This window comes from Dermacentor andersoni, chromosome 7, assembly GCF_023375885.2.
Source record: "Dermacentor andersoni chromosome 7, qqDerAnde1_hic_scaffold, whole genome shotgun sequence".
In the NCBI taxonomy this organism is placed as follows: domain Eukaryota; kingdom Metazoa; phylum Arthropoda; class Arachnida; order Ixodida; family Ixodidae; genus Dermacentor; species Dermacentor andersoni.
In genome coordinates, this window is record NC_092820.1 from 131,709,001 (window position 1) to 131,730,682 (window position 21,682).

The 21,682-nt window shown below is 48.3% G+C and overlaps 1 protein-coding gene across 1 annotated transcript in view; it reads right to left on the reverse strand.

The window, feature by feature from the left end:
- Positions 1 to 20,858, reverse strand: part of LOC126533805 (uncharacterized) — an 82,909-nt gene extending 62,051 nt beyond the window's left edge. Inside the window, exons 1-2 of the mRNA XM_072289525.1 lie at positions 20,713 to 20,858; positions 20,357 to 20,611 (exon numbers count right to left, since the gene is read on the reverse strand). Of these exons, the coding sequence (XP_072145626.1) occupies positions 20,357 to 20,611; positions 20,713 to 20,858 (401 nt within the window). The remainder of the gene's footprint in view (positions 1 to 20,356; positions 20,612 to 20,712) is intronic.
- Between the last annotated feature and the right edge of the window lie 824 nt (positions 20,859 to 21,682).

The window sequence follows — 21,682 nt, forward strand, 5'->3', positions numbered from 1 at the left end:
ATGTGGTTGTTAAATGGGTGTGTTGGAGGGTGATCTACAAGGAAAACGCATTATTCCAGCCGTAAAGCCATTCAAATGTTCGCTGCGTATTGTTACTGAGAGATGGTGATCGCGAAAGAAGTTCGCCTCCGTCATGTTCCCACGGAAGTGCGTGAACGTGATTTGCTGACGCACTTACATAAATTATCTAGAAATTGGACGCCTTCTTAGTCTGTCACCTACTACGGGTTTGCGGTGTGCGTCCACATTCTGCCATTAGTAGTCATTAGACAAATTAGTAGCTTCTCTGTCAACGTATTAGTGTTTGCGTGTTACCGGGATTAACGGAAATGTGTGCGGCGGTGACAACGCTGGAGTAGCGTTTTCTTGTGACGCAAATGTTAACCAATGAGCACACACAAAGCTAATCATCATCGCCATTATCAACTTATCTTGATGTCCACTGCAGGACCAAGGCCTCTCCCAGCGACCTCCAATTACTCCTGCATTGCGCTACTAGCACCTGCAAATTTGCTAATTTCGTCCCTCGACCTAATTTTCTGGCGTCCTCGACTGCGCTTCCCTTCCCTTGGCACCCATTATGTAACTCTAATGGCCCACCGGTTATCCACCCTACGCCTTAAATGACCTGTCCAGATCCAGTCTTTATTTTCTCTTAATGTCAACTAGAATATCGGCTGTGCCCGTTTGCTCCCTGATGTACCGCCGCTCTCTTCCGGTCTCTTAACGTTACGCCTAACATGGTTCGCTCCATCGCTCATTGCGCGGTCCTTGTTCCCGAGCTTCTTTGTTCCTCTCCTCCGCTTCCCCCTATATACATGAAGAACAAAACTTTCCACGCCGCCGACTCTGAGGGTGGAGCTCATGCGCATTCGGCATTGTAAGTACTATACGTTCAAGCTTGGCATTTCGATGCGAGGTTTCGTGCAACGCGCGGACTCTGAGAACGGCGGCATCTGCGCGTATATCTCAGAGGCCACAGAATAGCGGACAAGGGCGACGCGGTCCGCATCGCAAGGCGGGCGGCCGTTTCCTGTGACAACTTATGAAGCCTCAACGCAAGTACCAGAACCTCGCTGTTGCAACAAATTAGTTCCGAACTGCGCTACGGAACGTGACGTCACCGTACGCAGTTTCGTAGCCTTATTCACGGCTTTAGCTGGGCTGCTGGACATCAGCGGATCGAGATGAAGCGCAGCTTTTGACACTGCTGGCTACAAAGCAACACGGCGGACCCGACGACTTCAGTGCATCCCCCTGTATAGGCAGGCCCTAGATTCGGGTCGATCCTGCATATCCTGCTGAAAAAAGAATGCTGTCGTGGAATCCGTGTTATCGACAGGAGGCGTGACAACGCTGACTCGTACACTGTTCGGGGCGAAGCGGTCACCCTGTTCAAGATGCAGGAGTGATCTGAAGGCCGCATAGCACGGCATACAGAGCGCACGCGTAGAATGGGAAAAGGCGCGGGAGCCGTTTTCACTTAACAGCTGTTACTGGCTGTTGACTCGAACGGAATTCGAGCCGTCGACGTCACGATTATTCGGAGCAGTTTCGGATACATGTGTAATTCGGAACCGGTATGCGCCGGCTGTTTCGGGTGACGACACTCGCTTGACGCTTGGGGGGTGAGGGATTCGAGAGAGAAAGATAATATTTACGGTAGATCAGTACGCGTAGCAGGCCTCGATAATTGCTTTGTATTTGTAATTGTTCTGTCATTGATTTGCACGCTTACCGGTTGCACGCGAGCAGCGCAGTTGCTGAGAGGCCGCTTTTGTGAGCAGAGACGCGAATGTAATATGCGAAGCAACGCCTGCATTTTTAGCATGCACAAAAGGGCACTTACGTCGGCATTTCGTAATCCGTCACTGCGGTGTCGAAGTTGTGCAAAGCCTTCGCGACGGAGACGATATGTTTTTTTTTTTTTTTTTGTCGCAGCGCCCTTCCGTTCTTTGTGTTTATTTCTCTTATTATTTTCTTGCTGTTGTCGGGACTATCTGTAAGTCGCAAAGCCTGCGGAAGGCTTTGTCGTGTTTTGGTCTTGACGTCCGATGTCGTCAGGATGTTTTCATAACGCACAAGCTCTTCTTGCGTCCCTACGTCACGGAGCCAGAGATAGAAGCATTCGGAATCGTTCATAGCGTGCGTACGAGCCAACGACATGCCGCAAAGCGAATTCCCGCCGCCCCTTCCTCTCTTTTTTTCTTTATTCTTCGTTCGCTTTTCCTTTGGGTTTGCATTTCAAAGATGCCCGCGCCACTCGCCCTCGCGGTCTCGGGGCACAGAAAACGAAACAAACGGCTCTGCCCGTCTCCCTTCCGACTAAGGAACGTAAGGTACATATCCCGAACGCAGCTTCTCACCGTGCTGTATAGTACTACTCCAACATGGCGGACACGAGACTACATCAGTGCATCGCTTTATCACGCGTATACATTGCTTCGCTTTTTGACCGTGTTCTTCTTCACCGGATTACCGCCGCTCTCGGTTTGTCGCTCGGCGAAAGTCGCGCTGTCGCGTTTCTCGTCCGCGGCGCTTCTCGAACGAAACGACGCATTCCGCGATCATAAACCCCCGAGTGCGGAGCATTGGGAGAGCCGGCTCGTCAGCTGCGAACTCGCCGTCCAAAGAAGGATGGTGGAGCACGCTAGGGACGCGGCCAAACTCAGAGTGGAGCCCTGGACTGAGGGACCACCCGTGCTGAAGAGGCTTCCCTTCGACGAGAAGACAGCGTGAAGAAGAGAAGACCTCGATCCGCGAGAATTCCATTTTATAATTCAATAAATGCTTTTCTCTCTCTCTCTCTCTCGACGCTCCAGGTATGCCCAAAGCTGGCAGACACGGCGACGTATGTATGCAAAAAAAAAAAAGAAAAAAGGAGGGCAGCCTTACTACGCCCGTGTTGCCTGGGCGACGCCGCAGTCCCTGCCGCGTAGCGACACCTGCACTCTCCATTCCCAGTGCGCCGACCCCCGGGGTACGACCCCGGAGTACGCGCCAAGACGAACGCATTGCACGGCGCGCCGCCTGTACGAGAAGAGACACCTGCCCGTACCCGCGACTCTCATCAACCTCGGTGCCGCCTTTGCTCGCTCAGCGAGAAAACACAAGCGCGCATGCTTGGGACACAAAAGGCGACGCCAGCAAAAAAAGAAAAAGAAACGGCGGCGCTCCAAATTGTAATAGCTCCACGACTTCTGGATGTTGCGCCGCAGAGGAGTGCCAACCTTGGAGCTTCGGGCTCATTTCGCGTTTCGACGCACACGGCGTGCCTTTGCAACAGCGCCCCCCCTTCCGAGAGCGTGCATACTTTCCTATACGAGGATTCTAACCCTCTCAAACCCCCACCCCGCCGTCGTTTATTGCCTCGTCTGTATTCGGATCCCGCAGTATATATACAGTGCGTCGCCTCGGAAGCTATAGACGGCCGTGACTGCCTCCGAGTCGACGAGATTGGAGGAAGCCGACCGAGAGCGAGGTTTCCACGGCGTGCACGCGAAATCGATCTTCAACGTTGCTTAGCGAGTTCTCCGACTATCTACTCTGCTCGCTACTCTTTCTTCATCGTTTTTTCTGTTTCCTTTTCGGCATTTAGTACTCCTTGCTCCGTTCAACTTCATTCTTGACGGTACGTCAGGTACATCAGACACCGATATATATATATATACATATATATATATATATATATATATATATATATATATATATATATATATATATATATATATATATATGTATATATATATATATATATATATATATATATATATATATATATGACTCTAACTGCCAGAAAGCCGTGTGTTCTAGCGCAAACAGATACTCTGCCAGGCAGCATCGACGGAGCAAGTGATCGGTCGATCGGTCTCAACCCCATTCGTCCCTCACACGTCTCTATATCCGTCAAGCAGATCTGATGCCCGTCAAGCTCCCCCTGCCGCGCCCTTTCTCTTTATTATTAAATTTGCATATGGGGCAAGGTATAGGTAGGACCGACGAAAAGCGCAATTCTAAAGAAATCAATGAAGATCAGGAAAAGGAACACAAGAGAAGGAATGAACGAATTCACGGAAAAATAAAGTTCGCACATATAGTACAGTGCATCCTTTATTAGTTCGAGGGAGACAATTCAGTCAAGTTCACCACTTGAAAGAGAGCTGGTCCTGCGTGATTTTGTCCCTTCTGATCTCTCCTTTTAGTCTTCCTTTCCTTTTTTTCCAGAGCAAGATGCGTAGCTCGACAAGGAAAGAAAGCAATTCCGGCAGCGACCATCTCAGGATGACAGTTGACTCGATTGCGATTGAAGTGTTGTAGCAACGCACCCTAGCGCCGCCGTCGAAACGCGCCATGTGTGAGGGTGTACTACGGCCGTGCTCTTCTGTCGTGCTTCCCCGCTGGACATGTTGCACCATCTGGCGCCGCCGCCGCGATGTGCGCGCGTCGCGCGGACACGCGTCGGGCTCCGTCTGCTCTGCTCGCCCGCTATTGGTCCGTCAAGGGGCGCTCGTGACGTGGCGTCGCATCCAGCGAGACTTTAGGTGCCGTGTCGCTGCCAGAGACTACAGACACCGACCTTTTCGCTCAATGGCCCATTTGAGGTTTTCGCATAAAAAGAAATCCAACAATACAGCGGCTTAGACTGGCATTTAAATTGCGCCTTCAGAGCTCTGTTTTATTTAATGCTACGGTAGTAGTTTCATGACTATAAGAAAACACAGTGGCCAAAGTTATTTTTTTTTTAATTTCGTACGGCAACGCCAGCGCCCGTAGGTCAGCGTGACGTCACGGATATCGAAGTATACTATTTTTTCAGGCTTATGCTGCTCCGGCACCCGCAAGAGTTTCTAAAATTCGACAAGCTCAGTCTTTGGCTCTCTTAAAATACAATGCTGTTGACCTTTACCGACAAAACGATAACTATAGGCCCGAACCGAAGCTCAACGCAGGAACGGGCGACTAAGAGTGCTGCGCTCTCCCCCCCCCCCCCAAAAAAAAAAGAAAAAAAAAGGAAGCGAAGCAGTTTGACACTTCTCCTACTCCCCTCACGTGAAGGGTGACGCGATAGAGTGTCGTGCGCTTTGACACCGCCTCATTCTCACTGTCAACTTGGTCAGGAAGACATTGACTTTGATCGAGTTGAACTGGAGGTTGAACCGCCACCCAACACTTTTTCTTTTATTGCGTTCCTTACACCCATCCCACCATGTGCTCGGGAATGACACGCTTATTTTTTCCTATTAACACATCTAAATTTCGTTCTCCCGGTGGCGACGTTACTCGCAGGATTTAGACAATGCGTGTCTCCGTTTTCCGCGAATGAAACCTCTTGCGCAAAAAAAAAAAAAGAAGAAAAACACCGCTTTCGATCGCTGCGTTTTGCTTTGTGTCTGAGCAGCCCACATGCATTACCCAACAGCGCCTCACACGGCACATCATCGTGGCAGAAATGTTAAATCTTAATTGAATTACGCGGCTGTATACGCAATTCAATTAATACAATTGCATGTACACATTGTATATATACATTCTCGGTATGTACCACGTTTCGCTGCCTAACGAAGACGCTCCTAATCCGCGCGACGCTTTTTTCGGGCCTGGGTGTCCTCGACACTGAGTGCACGCTTTGGGAGCCATTTTTTGCTGGCGCGTGTGTATGCGTGCCCCTTCCGCATACGTGACCAGCACGCTGTATGGACGATTGTAATGCTTACATTGTCACAGCCCAGCACGCGACTCCCAAAGACCAGCACCTGCTTTTTCTCTCGCATAGGAGAATCAGCACGGCACTCGCCGTACGCACAAACTGGGAAACGCTGCCGCGGCGATCTGATGACGTTGCAAGAAACCCGGCGGCCCACGCGGCAAGAGCGTCACAGCAGCGCCCGGAAAGTCGGGAGAAGAGGTAGCGAAAGCTTCGCTTAAGAAAAAAAGAAAGAAGAAACCTCAAGAAACGTTCATCTATTTCTGGTCGAGCCACATCAATTCATGACCGCTATAATGTGCAGGTATGGTAGTTTTCCTCCCCGATGATAAAAAATCCCCGGAGGTTACAAGTATCGACAAAACCGACCGGTAGGCTAGTTGGTATTGCGTGTTAATAGTTTCTAGCGCATGGAAACGCACGAAAGAGTTACACGTCACAGAGTTACAGGCAGAATTACACGTATGCCGTGCGTTTCCTGTTTACCAAAGGGAAAAACAAAAGAAAGAAAAGAAAAAGATGCTGCAGAAAAAGTGGGACAGCAGGCAATGAACAAAGGAAATGAGTAATACACTAAACGGCGCCTCAATGTGCATGAGGAAAGCACATAGCTACAAACTTATTCGAATAATTAACTTACAATATTTGTCAACTTCGACTAGCTTCTCGGTATTACGTTTGTACTCGTAAAATGATGCCACATAAGACTGTAAGCGCACTCGGTGTGATCTAAGCGCACTCGAAGCGCACTCGGTGTGATTAGATAACGCTGTGTTGATGTTGTAACCTAGTTTAAGCCTTGTGGCATTGTTATGGTGTCTTCAATGTACCTGCAGTGACATTCAGTGTGAAATCTACGGGCGGAGAGGAGGGAGAAACGGTGGCCTGCGTGAATGTGTCCCCCCCCCCCACCTCCCCCATTGCCTCCACCTTCTTTTAAAGCGAAAGCTTTACTGGCCGCGAACTTGCGATTTCGCCGTGGCCGTGCTCCGAGGAGCCACATGACGTCACACCGCGTTCCTCGTCACACCGCGTCCCTACACCACGTTCCTCGTCGTTGCGTTCGCCTCCGCTCGCTTCGCCAGCTGCGTCGCATGCCTGATAACATGTCAGAGGATTGAAAAGAAGAGCTCGCGTGCGCCGCAACCACAGTTGAGACGGCTGTATGGACGGCGACAATTGTGATTAAGCAGGAACAGGCCTGGAATCGACATCGGAACGAGATGAAGAGGAAACGAATTGCCCACAGGAAACAGACGAACAGCGCACCGAACGACTGGCTAAACGCCGCAACATAGCTAGAGAACCAGACTAACCTGGACTTGCAATCAAGATTAACCCGCCGTGATTGCTCAGTGGCTGTGGTGTTAGGCTGCTGAGCACGAGGTCGCGGGATCGAATCCCGGCCACGGCGGCCGCATTTCGATGGGGGCGAAAACACTCGTGTACTTAGATTTAGGTGCACTTTAAAGAACCCCAGGTGGTCGAAATTTCCGGAGTCCCTCCACTACGGCGTGCCTCATAATCAGGAAGTGGTTTTGGCACGTAAAACCCCATAATTTAAATTTTTAATCAAGACTAACCATGCCAGGCCGTAGCTTTCGCTACGTATATCCTGGCATAGCCGAGCTAAGCCACTGCCAATTCTTTTTTTCTACGACTTTGATATTCAAGCCAGCGAATGCGCGGCGCCGCCGGAGCCTGCTCGTTCTTGCTCGCCAACTCGTCCTCCGTAGTTCTGTGTCTGGTGTCGTCTCCAGCGTTGTTATGCACTAGCGCTTTCAATAGGTACAGGCGCTTGTAGGACGTCACGACACGTCGGACGAAGATGGAAGAGGCCTTCCGAAGCGCGTATGACGGAAGCAGCGCGAGATGACGTCAACGGCCCCGAGACAGCGAGCATGTTTCGCCGAGCCGTGGCCGACTTGACGCGAGATTGGCGGAGGAAAACGAAAACAACTGCCGAGTGAAAGGTTGAGGCAAACTTCTTCGACCGCCGCCAACTTGCAGGTCTCGTTGCGCGACTGCTGCCGTTGCCGAGAAACGTTGTCTTGAAGTGGCGAATGCCAGGCGTTGACAATGCCCCGGGAGTGTCTGATTAATGCATAGACTTCCACAGCCTGCCGTAATGATCGACGCCTGTCTTCACGAAGTTTATAAGAGAGAAAGTTCGCTAAAAAGTTTTACTCAGGATCCTACTTGCTGAAGACGCTTTAACGATTCGTTATGCTGTGTCTGCGCAGAATTCGTCAGCTACGCTAAAGGTCGTCCTGGCACAGCGGAACTGAACAAAGGTTGTGAGGAATCGAAAAATGAAGGCGGGGAAAGAATTAAGACACTTTTTGGAGAACACTCGGCGCCTTCTGCTCAAGGTTGTATAGAAAGGTGTTTATTAGTTATTACGGCAAGCGGCGACAGTGTCTATAAGGCGCTACTCTGAGTGTTGTTAGCTGGCATGTGACGTGGCACTCAGGTCAAACGTCAACACCACGTAAATGGAATAATTTCTTGCGGCAAAGTAGTTTAGTATGAAAAACAAACGCAAGTAATGCGCCTCCTCCCGAGATATTGAAGAGCAGCATTCATATACAAACGTTCGATCAATTCGGATGGAATGATTTATATATTTCGCCCGCTCTCGCGCAGTTCCATGTTTCTCTTCTTCTTTCTTTTCATTTGATCTATTGAAGATACGAAAACGCGTTTCATATACGCGAACTCAGGTTCGATTCCTTGCGCCATACTGCACTGCTTCTGGATCAGTGCATCTCAGACTGGACGCTGTTTTGCATACATGGACTACATGCCGAAGTATTTACGTAGTTTCTAAATACGATCACACTTATTGCACTTATTGTATTTTGTTTTTATTTTTTCCAAGTGATCGTTTATTACATCAGAGGCAAAACCGCGCTGAGCACCATACGCGCGTGTGTGTGTGTGTGTGTGTATGTATGTATGTATGTATGTATGTATGTATGTATGTATGTATGTATGTATGTATGTATGTATGTATGTATGTGTGTGTGTATGTATGTATGTATGTATGTATGTATGTATGTATGTATGTATGTATGTATGTATGTATGTATGTATGTATGTGTTAGACTTCTATTCATAAACAACAGCAACCACAATAAGAAACGCGTGAATTAGCTTGGAATCCGTAGCTGCGATCACTCCTCTACGATGGTGGACATGCAGTGCTCTGTAAAGTGCATCACGAAGATTTCTTGTAGATGAGGCTGCTCACGCTTGATTGCTTGCTTTTTCTTTTGTTTCTTAAGCATCAACCTGGACGTCTACGGTAGCTTTATCTCTGCTTGAATGTTACCAATTTTTAAATACCATTTTTCCGATTGCTTATTTGGGTCATCAGCTCAGTTATTTTGATAACGACTGCAAACGAACTTAAACGTCACGTTGTGGCAGAGAAACGTCTCCTATCAAAGTGATACACGTAGTGAAAAAGATAATTACCCAAAACCTAGCCGTTCCTACATTATGGGTAATTATTTTGGGTAACACAAATGCTCGTCAATTTACTGAGATGTACGCGAAGGTTTCCCGAATAGAGTTCTTTAATACTTCCTGTATAAATAATAATACTAAAAAAACGACGGATACCAAGCATACGAGTGAGTCGGCGATAAGAGAAACTTTCTTTGCTGTTAACTGAGATGTCTTCGCTTCTGTGTAACTAGACGCTTGTCGCTCAACGCTCACTGCGATGCGATTTCGTTCAAACGAGCTTCGTTTTTTCAAACGGGCGATAGTCGTTACAGAGAGAACCAGCAAAAAGCAACGAACGAACGAACGGACTTACAAAGAAAGGCGCGAACGAATGTGAGCGAATGAATCGAAACCCCGCGCAACTGCGAGCGCTTCCAAACCCTGGGACTATTTTACCGCTCGCAGGAAGGACAATCGGAAAGCCGCAGCGCGCCCCGTGCACCATTTCCTACGAGAGCTGCACCGAATCACCGGCGAGCCGCGCGAACGGGTCGACGGCGAAGCAAGACGAGCTCGACGCTGTTCGCCCATATGTCGCAACGGGGGGAGGGGGCACGGCTTCTGCGGAGGATTAACAGTGAGGCTTTTCCTCGCCTAACGGCCCGAATCCGGTGCTAACGGCGCCTGCTGCCGTTCTTTATCTATACTTCTTTCTTTTCGCTCTCTCGCGAATCTGGCGTCCTCGGTGGCTCGTTAGATCGCCGGCCCTCAGCTTGTGCGGTAAAATAATAGGTGGCCGGGGACCGTTTCCCTGTCCAGCGCTGGCGCATGTGACGAATGGCGCTTTTAAACATGCACCCACTTACGTCCGTCGCCCATTACACGAGCAACGAGTTTATTCGCGGATAACTACGTGCACCGTAACGTGATGTACAACCCTTAAACTTGGATAACCGTGTAAATCGGCTTGTATGTGCCTACCACCGTCAGACCATTTTAAGGACGCGTACATTACGGTGTACAACAGTCGTACATTTAAACCAAACAGGAGCGCTTTCCAGTGGTTCATACTGCTCGTAAGTAAGCATTATCGCGAGTACTATCTAGTAGCTCTTACGAAAGGAAACCGTCGAGATTTCGGCCCCGGGAACGCGACGGGGAGCGGTCCAATGAGGGTGTTGTAGACATTGCGCGACGGTTCCTGTCCGTGATGTTGCGTTAAGTTAGTATGCATCATTTACAACTGTTCTTTAAGGGTTAGTGCATTTCTTAAATGTCAGAAGCAGCAATCTTCGCTAGAAAGATATGAACAGCTTTGAGAAAATGTGCCTAGCTGTGTCCAAAAGTGAATTTTTTAGGTTACAGTGGTTCTTAATAGAAGGTGCCGGCCAGTCTTACTTGCGAAGATAACATTAAGCCAAGCGGCACGTCAACGGAAAAACAATAGTAATGAAAAAAAAAAGAAAATAAAGGAATTAACCGCGAATTAGGTTTATGGATGCAAGAAACTTGTTACTGTCATCGCTTTTCACGCTCCTGGAAAGCTCATGCAGTTGAGCTAGCGTCAAGGGATGCGTCTCAATATGTGCGTAAAAAAATTGACCGACGATTACGCTTCTTGGTAATGTGATTCTGAGCGAAGCTGCTGCCTTATTTCAACAACGGGCAACCGCACACACAACAGGCAGTGCCCAACGGAGGCGTTCTATTGGCCAGCACCCACCGCGATCCGCCGCTATGGAGCGTGCCGCGCCATATTAACGCGACAGCGTTAAGGAGCTCGTGTCGCAGAAAACCCGGTGTCGTCGGCGTCGGTGGCGTTGGCCGTGAGCGATAAATACCGGGAGGCACTTCATGAATAAAACACAACTTGCAAGATGGGCTGGGTGGGAATCGAACCAGGGTCTCCGGAGTGTGAGGTGGAGAAGCTATCGCTCAGCCACGAGTTCGATGCTTCAAAGCGGTACAAAAGCGCCTCTAGTGAATGCGGTGTTGCCTTAGAAACGAGCCGTAGAAAGTTATACTGCGGTGTATATCGGCAATTATGAACATGTAACTTACAGAAGTCGCAGTTACACGAGTAGCGAAGTGCGTTTCCGCTACATTTCTTCTGCGCTTTCCGCACGCACAGAGCCATCTTGCGGCAAACACAGAAGACCCCCTCCTCTCAATGTACGGCGCTGCCCCGACAGGTGGCGCGCCACGCGCGCATTGGGGCTGTGCGGGGACCGGCGCGAGGCGCGTCGCGGCCCGGACCACCTCTCCCCTGACGACGCTTCGCCGTACTCCCTCACGGGTTGCAGAATCAAGCGTCCTTCCTTTCTTTAGATCACTATCTGTCTATCTCTATGCCCGTGCCGATCACGACGTTTGGCTGGCGTATATCGTTTCCCCCTCCGAGACACCGAGTTCTTTGGTTCGTACCGCTTGCTCAGGCGCACGTTTCGCTGCCGCGCCGAATGCTGCGTTGCTCGACGCTCACCGCGTGATTGGTGGGTGCAAAGTACGATGCGGGGCGCCTCGTAAGTGATCGCTGCGCCGTAGCGCATTGTCTTACACTCCTTGGCGGATCGACGGGAACGCTGTCGCGTTCCACTCTTGAAGGCGAAGCTTAAGCGTCCTCCAATTTTTACAGTGGGTCACCGCCGCAGAGAGTGGGGGGTAGCAATTGTTATTTAATGTTTCTTCTGAGGTGGTATGAGGAAACGGGTGGAGAACAGGGGCATTGAGTAGAGGCCACACACTCGTTCACTCGCAGACAGGCCTCAATGTGCCCGCACAAGGTTGTACTGAAAAGTAGAAGGGGGCGAAACGTTGTAACTGTGTTTCGAGTCACCGCAACGGCACTGCGCCAGTTAAGGGGAGGTGTAGGGCAAGAGTGGAGGCGGGAGAAGGACAGCCAGGCGCAAGCACTGCCAGATCCGACAAACGCCACTGAGGAACGCGCCCCGCAAACGGGGAAGCAAGAGGCACGGCTGAGAGCCGTACGGTCACGCGACGCGGAGACGGAGGAGCGGAGAGCCGTGGATGACGCGCGAGGCGGCAAGGAGCGCTCACCGCCGGCACCGCGGCAGTGCCGCGACAGCGGGAGAAGGGACGGCGAGGGCGGAGTGGACGGTAGCGGCGAGAGTCATCGCAACGGCGCTGTGCGGGGCAAGGCCGTTGTGGATAGGCGAGAACACGTGATCCGGCTTTGGAGGGCAAGGGCAAAAATGGCAGCAGGAGCGCGCGCAGCTAGAGCAGCGCGTGCATGATGACCTTGGTTACGGCGAGGCCGACGGCAACGCGAAACGCGGGAACGGGCGCCAAAGAGCTGCGCTCTAAAGAAACGTCACCTGAAGATATAGATGGTGAAAAATGTGCTGTCAAGCGCCAAGTATACTCCAAACGCGCGTTCTCTAACTATAGCAGTGTATGACTGGGTTCTAGGAATGCATGCTCGGCAATGCCAAGAACTTGTGCAACTATAGCAACGGTTTGTGCTGGCCATAACTGGCGCACAAGTTAAGCCACATTGCTGTTCGTCACCGCAAGCACAAGACGCAATTTTTTTTCTTCTTGTCCCTGACCAAGACACACAGCCGCGCACGCTCGTGGGACCTCACCAGACTTAAAGGGACACTAAAAGCAAATACTTAGTTTACGCGGACTGCTTAAATACTATTCTAGAAACCTCATAACGCTTGTTTCGTGCCAAGGAAAGGCTTAGTTTATGAGAAAATTGCATATGAAGGGTCAGAATACCTTTTTCGAAATTCAAATCTCGCGCCACCCAACCGGGGGAGTGGTGACGTTGCATACGCCATCGTCACCCTTTGCCGCCGTCAGTGAGTAAAACGGCGCCCGGCAGATGGCGGTACCAACCCAATACAAGAGGTTGGTGGCGCAACCCATTCCAAAGGGGACGCTCATATCATCCATCCATCCAACATCCATCCATCCAGAGCGGTGGATTCACCGCTGCAGCTACTTTTTGGTCAAGTGGCGTAGACTATTCGGGCATCCCGCGACATCGCATTGAAGTTTAATTCGCTCCTATTTGACGTTTGTGCGAGTTTCGCGAGCCAGCAAAACCAGCGCAACACTACAGGATAACGAAACTACTGAAACGCGAAAGCGTGGGCGGCGCGGAGCCGAGCGAAAACGAAGTTTTTCGACCGCCCGCATCGTTCTTAAGGGTAATTTGAATGACTTCTTTTTATAAGAATGGAATAGAACTGGACAAGTAGCATGTTGTTTCGTCTTATAATAGAATACATGGATGTTTTCCTTTTTTTTTTTTTGGAAGGAGTGGTTGAGTATTAGTGACATATTTTAACTAAGGAGTGATTTCGTCATCGGGCAAGTGCTAGAATGTGCCGGGGGAGTCTCTAACTACGTCCTGCATTTGCCTCAAATGCTCGATTATTACGTTTCTGTTCGCGATAATATTGACGTCTTAGAGATTCTCAAGTACAAATCTATCACTTTAGCTTGACTTGGCATTTGCCTTTAGTGTCCCTTTAAAAACAACGGCACAGCAATAATAACAGAGATACAGAGCCAAACCAAAGCGAACCATTCGTAAGCACCACCGGTTGCGAGGGCCGGCAGAACACGCCGGCACGTGACGCAGCAGATCGGCAGATATCCGTAGCAGACGACAGCTGGTCCAAGAGGTGTGACAATCACCCGTTCCGCTCCGTCTACTCCCGCGCTGTCAGGCAGACGACGGGAACGCGCACGGGCGACCGCGCGGACCATACGGCAGTTATACGCTCATAACTGGCTGCTAACGCTGGGGGAAAGGGAGGGGGAGGTGCAGACGATGCAGTAAGCACACAAAAGCGTGGCGGCGCCGAAGGCTAAAAAAAAAAAAAATAGGAAAACGCATAGAGCGATGATGACGCACGCGGTCGCTGAAGTGTGGCGAAGCTACAACTTGGAGCGTGCAGGAGTTTCTGCTCTCCCTTTCATAGCTCAGCGTCTGCTTGCTGCTGCGGTGGCGGAACTCCTTCCCCGCCTGACAGATTTCGAGAATAGGAAGCAGGAGCATTCCAAGCAGCAGAATCGCATGTCGCGGACACAGTTGGGCTCAGAATTGACAATCGAAAAAAGAAGAAAAGAAGGCGGAACGATGCGAGAGCCGAGCAAGCGACGTGACAAGTTCCACGATGGCGATAACGCGGGCACTTTATTTTTCTTAAACTTAAGCGCAGCAGCGCGTGGCAGCTCAAAAACGTGCGGCTTGGAATTCTAACACCTGCCTGTATAGTTGGTTTATTCTTACCGTAGATTCGTGACGCATGGAGCCACATATAACCGCACGAAGCCAGTTAAGGTCATATATCTTTTTTTTTTTAAACTTTACCCATTGCCAACAACTAAGCTCCTCTAACGCGACTCTTATCGTATGCTAATACTCGCAGTGATAGTGTATCGTTCAGCCCACAGGTCTACAGGGGATTTACAACGCTCCTGGCAGCTGGAACAAAATTTAGCATTAACTGAAATATAGAAAAATAAATAAATGGCGCCTTATACTGTATACTGCAATTCAAGTGAAATGAAAGGCACAGAAAACGTGTCTTGATCTTATTGGCGAGTTTTCTTATTTCCTCCTAATTTTGCGACGCGGCTTCCAAAATGACTCACTTGACGCTATCTATGCCCATGAATCACTTTGATATCTGGCTCTTAATGATGGAATCGTTTTTCTCCCTTGCAAGGGACAATAAACACGACATTTGTGACGCGTGCAACAATGTGCATTCCTCGTTGGCACGGCATACATTTTCGCCAGCATTAATGCCCTTCCACTGGCACATGAAACTGCGCATATTTCACTCTAACACCTTATTTTGCTTGAACAATGTATGCAGACGAATAGTCATGCGAGTTGAACTCAAATTAAGCATCTCTATATCTTATGCGGGGTTTCAGAGGAAAGCACTTCCTGACTTAAAATATTCCCTTGCAAATACGAATAGCAGAGTTTTATATATTACGTATTCTTGCTCTCAAATAAAAAGGTCACATTGCTGCAAATCACACAAGTGTTCCGTAATTCCAAGCTAGTTCTATATCATTATGCTGCGAACTTGCGAACTTCTGTGCCTGTTCTCGGAAAATTTCGTCTTTTTATTCATTTATGGGACAGCACACGAATGCACATGTTCATGCGAGCTCATCGGCTATAGTTCTTAGCTTCCAGTACTCGATAGTTTGCAGAAGTTTTCTGTGTGATATCACTCCATAGCTTGCTTTCTTTCCATTGATTTTGTCCAATATACTGTTTATGCATCTCTCGCTTTACATTTAATGCTCTTTTCTCTGGTGCTGTTCCACCCACCGATGAAGATTATTATTATTATTATTATTATTATTATTATTATTATTATTATTATTATTATTATTTCCACTGGCATCCCATTTGAAACGGCGCGGCTACTAATAGTCGGCAAGCCTTCTTGATCTAATCAGACTTTCATTTCCCATTCTATTTCTCTCACGTACATCTATCGCAGTCTAGCATTGATTTCTTTTCGCTGTATTAAAGCTCCTATGCGAATACTCAGCAGCTACCTATGACTGCGACGACTCCCGTTATATCAACCTATTCCCTGCTTGTTTTTCGTTAATACTCTAAACGCATCTTACTTATCTCCACCGCTGACGAGTTAACGCGTCCATCCGCTTGGAATCCCAGTGCTTTTGGAAGGTGGACGGCATACTTATGGGTCTCGTTAGTGAATACGTACTCTATAACGACGTGCTGAGTCGACTACGGACTTTTGCTGCAGCAGAATCATATATGCCTCGTACAACTGCGAATATTTGTTTCAATGTGTTGTTGTCCTTAGCCCGCCGAAGTCAATACATACAGTGCTGCGTCGGACTGCGCACTGTTGATGTTACATAACCATTGTATTCCTATTCAATTACTGTTATTTTTGCGCTTACAGAATTACTCTTGCTCATTTCTGCGTAATCTTCAACTTTCTAGATGTTTGATTAATTACTCCTGATAGGTCGATTTGTATTTTTGCTTAATCGTAAGCCTTAGGTGATATGATGCCTCGTTTAATTGGTTCTGTTATGTTGATTTGTATTTTCCCACAGTTTATACCTTAGTTGTTTGTCGTATGTTTTACATTTTTATAATTGTACTAACAGGAGGTCCCATTCGTAGTTTCTGCTTTGGGACCACCTTCTGTATTGCATCAGCAGGGAATTGACCGAGTTGCGAGCACTCGAAGCCGATTTTAGCTACCATCCACCACCGGACACGTGTGTCTCGTGTGCATCATCATCATCATCATCATCATCATCATCATCATCATCATCATCATCATATTTTATGTACACTGCAGGAAGAAGGCCTCTCCCTGCGATCTCCAGTTACCCCTGTGCTGCGCCAACGGATTCCAACTAGCGCCTGCGAATTTCCTAATTTCGTTGCCCCACCTAGATCTGCCGTCCTCGACTGCGTTTCCCTTCTCTTGGTACCCATTCTGTGACCCTAATGGCCCAACGGTTATCTAACCTGCGCATTACATGACCTGCCCAGCTCCGTTTTTTTTTACTCTAAATGTGAATTAGAATATCGGCTATACACGTTTGCTCTCTTATCCAAGCCGCTCCCTTTCTGTCTCTTAAAGTTATGCCTAGCACTCTTCGTTCCATCGCTCTTTGCGCGGTCCTTAACTTGTTCTCAAGCTTTTTTGTCAGGCTCCAAGTTTCTGCCCCATATATCAGCATCGGTAAAATGCACTGATTGTACAACTTCCTTTTCAATGATAATGGTAAGCCTAGAGATGTAATACTTTGTAATTCTATTAATATCTAACAAGATGATTCCATGAAGTGAAGCTAGGGACTTTGTGTTTTTTGTTTGCGGACTCAGGGATCCTTTATGTTATGGCGCAGAGTTTTTCTTCCTTGCTTCCGTATTTGTCAACCTCCATGGTCGTTTTTTTTCTCTTTCTTCTTTTTTTTATCCCTTGCATTCAACTTACCCCTCTCCGTTTCTGTCGCTACATTTTTCACGACTCTGGGCTGTCTATTTGGACTTTCGATTGCCCAGTACTTGGGCTGCCAAATTTCTTGACATCGTCTTCCATGAAGTTTTCACGCTTTTGAGGTCAACGCCCAGATGGCAATGCTATGGCACCATGTATATGGTGCCATAGGTGCGAATGATCACCTAAGCAGCGAATGACCCTGTCCCCATTCACAGCTTGCTTGTTCTTTTTTTTTTCTGTACGAAGCATCAAACATCGCCTCCGTCCTGGGGACATCACCGCGTCGATGTCTCACAGTGCGTCATCCGCCTGAACTTGGGCGTGCATTTAGGCATAGCTTGCGAATGATGTAGTGCATAAACATATCAATAGCAGAACACTGAAATTGCGACCTGTGCGGTGGATAAACATTGCATGAGATTACAGGTTGAATGTGATGAAAATAAAGAAAATGTTACGCGTCGCATTTAGTTGCAGATATTTAATAACGGCTTCACGTAGACTTCGATTCACGCAGGTTTCCGTGAATTGGACCAGAAATATGTTGTTTTTATTTCATTTTTATGAATTTTTTTCAATAGTGGTTTTAAACAAAGCACATGGGTGATAGCGTGCCCTCGTAACTCACTGTAGTATATTCGTGTTGTTTACGACACTAACGCGTACGTTCACTTCCTGTTACAAAACCGGTGAGTCAATGCAAGTAAAACTTTGGGCTAACTTAACTTTACACACATCAATCAATCAATCAATCAATCAATCAATCAATCAATCAATCAATCAATCAATCAATCAATCAATCAATCAATCAATCAAACAACGCGCTTTAAAATTATATTACGATCCCCATCCAATTGTATACCGGCCTGTTCCTATCGCATCGAGATAAAGTTTTCTATGGCGATATTCCATTAAAAAAGAAAGGAGAAGGCGGAGTACGAGAACAAATTTCGAAAATTGAGGTCATAGCACTAAACCGACACGCACAATAAAGAAGACAGCGCACGTCCTGTCGTCTTTCTTGTACGCGTCAATTCAGCGCTACGACCCACAATTACGGCAACGAACCAATTAGCCCTCCCTCCCAAAAAGAAATCTGGACTCCTAAATTTAGAAGAATTTGACAGAAAAGCTTCTATCACCAAGCTAATTCGGAGTGTGGCACGCGAAGAAAAAGTCCCCGAACTCAAGGCTATGACAACCATTCCGTACGTGACCCGTGCATGAGTGATCACAAACCATGTCAACGTCAAGCACACACGCCTGAGAGAAAACATGCATCGAGATGTTCATCCGTGGCTTGGAATAAGCGTTCGACGAATATTAACGTCGGTGCACTGAGTCACCGTGACGTCAGAACTGACGACCTTCCGCGCCGCCTGCCTCCGCTGCCGAAATGCCTTCAGTGAACAAACGCAGATTGCCGCATGTGTGTTCCGCGAATTTTATAAAAAATGTCTTATCCCCAGATTTCCAGGAAATCACTGAGCTATTCGCTAGGCATAAACGCCGAATAAAGTCGTGCGCAGTACCCGAAACAATGAACAGCCGAATGTCGTGTTCGTCGTTTCTGATGCTTCTTTATCTTTAGCCGATAACTTTTTTTCAGCGACAAGCGCTTTGTATTTTTTTATTCACTCTCTTTTTTTTTTCTTGGCGTTGCGGACAAGCATCTCCATTGTGGCGTAGTGTGTTGACTGCTGAATACGCAAATTGCATGCCGAAACGGCCAGTTAAGGGGGGACATTGCTTTTTCTACAGAAAGTAATAAAATATAGTTTCTCCATTTTCTCTTTTTTTTTCAGCGGGAACAGCGAAGTAGCACTTTTAACCCAATGCAAAACAGGCGGCAACGAATGCCAGGCGCATGAAACATGCACATTCAACTTTGAGTGCTCCCTCTATGGCAAAATTTCACAATATATATTTACTCGGAAGCAATTCCGCAAAATTCATTCTGGATATGAAATCCAGTGCATGTGAAACTACAAAAGTAGTTAACTCATATCCTTGCAATCCGCTTTCGAGAAGTGCCACAGTAAATTGATCTAGACATATGTGTTGTCCTTAAGACGGAGGTAAGCAACCTTGTAGTTTGTTTTGAATTCTCTGAGAGTGCGTCAAAATTCCATCTCCATGTCGGCGTTTAGGGCAAAGAAAAGCCGTTTCTAGCATAGCCAAAGGAGGATGTAGTTACTTTTTCCGCTTACATGCATGGAGGTGCATCTCTTGGTATATAACCGCGGTATTTATCTAAAAGAAATGTTTTTCAAGTTCGTAACAATAAAAATCAGCTTGAAGAGCGATTATGTCCCATAGCTGTATAGGGTCCCAGGAGGTGTGTGTGCGACTGTGTGCGCCCGTTCTTAAAAAGCAACCACGTAATGCCTGAACTTCCTTTGTCGTCTTATAGCATCAACTAAGTATCTTGGTAACGAACTGCACGCAACTTCTCTCATGAAGTGGGGAACTTATGACACAGCGATACCAGGCAGCACGCGAACAGCAACGCCATTTAAAAAAAAAATATGAAGAAGGATGTCATGTTGCACGTACGCCACATATCTAATAAGCTGATATTAACGCACAGGTTTCATGTGTGTTCAAATATACGAGATTGCAGGATATGCTCCAGGGCATACTGGTCATATCAGATTCTTGAACAGCAAATGATCGTAACTTTTCAGCCAACTAAAGGCTGCCCGGTCATCAGCTCGCCGATGCTTCTGTGAATTGCAAAGCCGTGCAGAAAAAAAAAAAAGATAAATGAAAGGCATTCGTTCGCACTGCACGGAATAGAATTTAAAAGCCTCTCCCATCGGAGTTGCTGAAACTACCCTCGCTACGAAAGTTCACGGTGTTGAAAACTCGTCGCTTCCTCTAGTTGTTTGACGCAGGCTCAGTAACGTACATCGGGAGCCTGCTAGCGAAGTTGGCGCCCTCAGCTACGCGACCCAAACGACTAATTTGAAGGATGTCTCCTGGCGTACTCTTGTTTTATCCTATTGTTCATCTGCCGACGTGCGCACACCTCTCCCTTGACGTCAGAACCATAACTAAAAGCCAACGTGCTTGAACGCACAAACGTCAGTGAACCATACCTGCACGAGTCTCGCGCGTCGAGAGTTAGAGAGAGAGAGAAGAAAAAAAAAGAAGAAGGCAATAGAACGGAAGGTGTGCGAAGAGAAACACTTACGAAGCGAAGTCAGGAGCGGGTATGGAAGTTTCACACCAGAATCCGAAGATGAAGCTACGAGTACAGCTGTCACGCAGAGTACGCCACCAGAAATCCCGTTCGCCGGCGCACACTCGGTCTATCCTGTCGGGCGCACGAAAAAGAAACGGCACTGACGGTATCACAGCCAGGGGCCACAGAACGTCAGGCAACCGCTTCGAAAATTGACGAGGGCGGGGCGCTCCTACGATGCTGCTGCCGTGGAGAGCCGGTTCCCTGTCTCACAGCTTTCTTCCTCCGAGGGATCGGTGAACTGGCGGCCCCGCGCCGTTAACGCTACCGCCTCCGAAGCCGAATGGGAGCACACACGCACGCACAAGGCGCTCCTCCGGATGAAAACGTCGAGCGCGCCGTGACCCAACGAAGGCGATCGACTCTCTGCAAGCGCGTCGCCGTGTGACTGAAACATGGAGGCGAAGCGGCGCGCAGGAACACGTGGAGTGCTTGGCGCCCCCGACGCCATCGGTGACGTCGCGCGACGCCGCGGCCAATCGCGCGCGCCCACTTCCGCCGCCTCTCGCGCTCCACACCCTGCCGAGTATAAAAGGGGGTTTCTGCGGTGCCCAGCCAGCGCTGTCTGTCGTCTGCTAGCCGGCGGTGTGCGGGCGTTTGCAGAGCTTGCGTCGTGGGGGCGTTGAGTGATGTCCGTGGCGGTTCAGTTTTGGGGCGGTGTTCGACACGATACTCAACACGCGTGGCGAAAATAACGCTACGGTAGGGGTTCCGTTCCTAAAGACGTGAGGGGAGCGCTTGGCTATAAATTACTGTGGTCGCAATGCCTCGTTGCCCCCGTCAGAGACTGAAGGAAAAAAAAAAAAAAAAAAAGGTAACGCCGTCGCGCCGTTGACTGCTGCAGTTTGTCAACTCCTGCATGATGGACCGAGATGACGGTACCACATATCGGCTGGGTTCTTCATGTTACGCGCTGAATCAGACAGTATTAGTGACAACTAAGTTGATGATGGACAGTGTGTACAACATATTCGCCATAATGGTGGCACTAACCTCTTCAATAGTAGGTGTTTCAGCGATTTCATAGAGTAATTACTAGAAATTGAGCACTAGACGCCGAAATATTATTGTGTGGGATACAGTATAGCTGGGTTATTCGGACTCACTGGCATGTCGTTGCGCATCCATAGTCACGAAAGCAAGTTTGCCTCATTCACTGGCGCCGGTATCATTACAATGCGCTATCAGTTGGTGTTACTCGTCGAGGAACACTTCGAGTCACTGAATCGACGTGCATTTTCCAGAGAACAATAAATGGAGTTTGCAAAAAAAAAA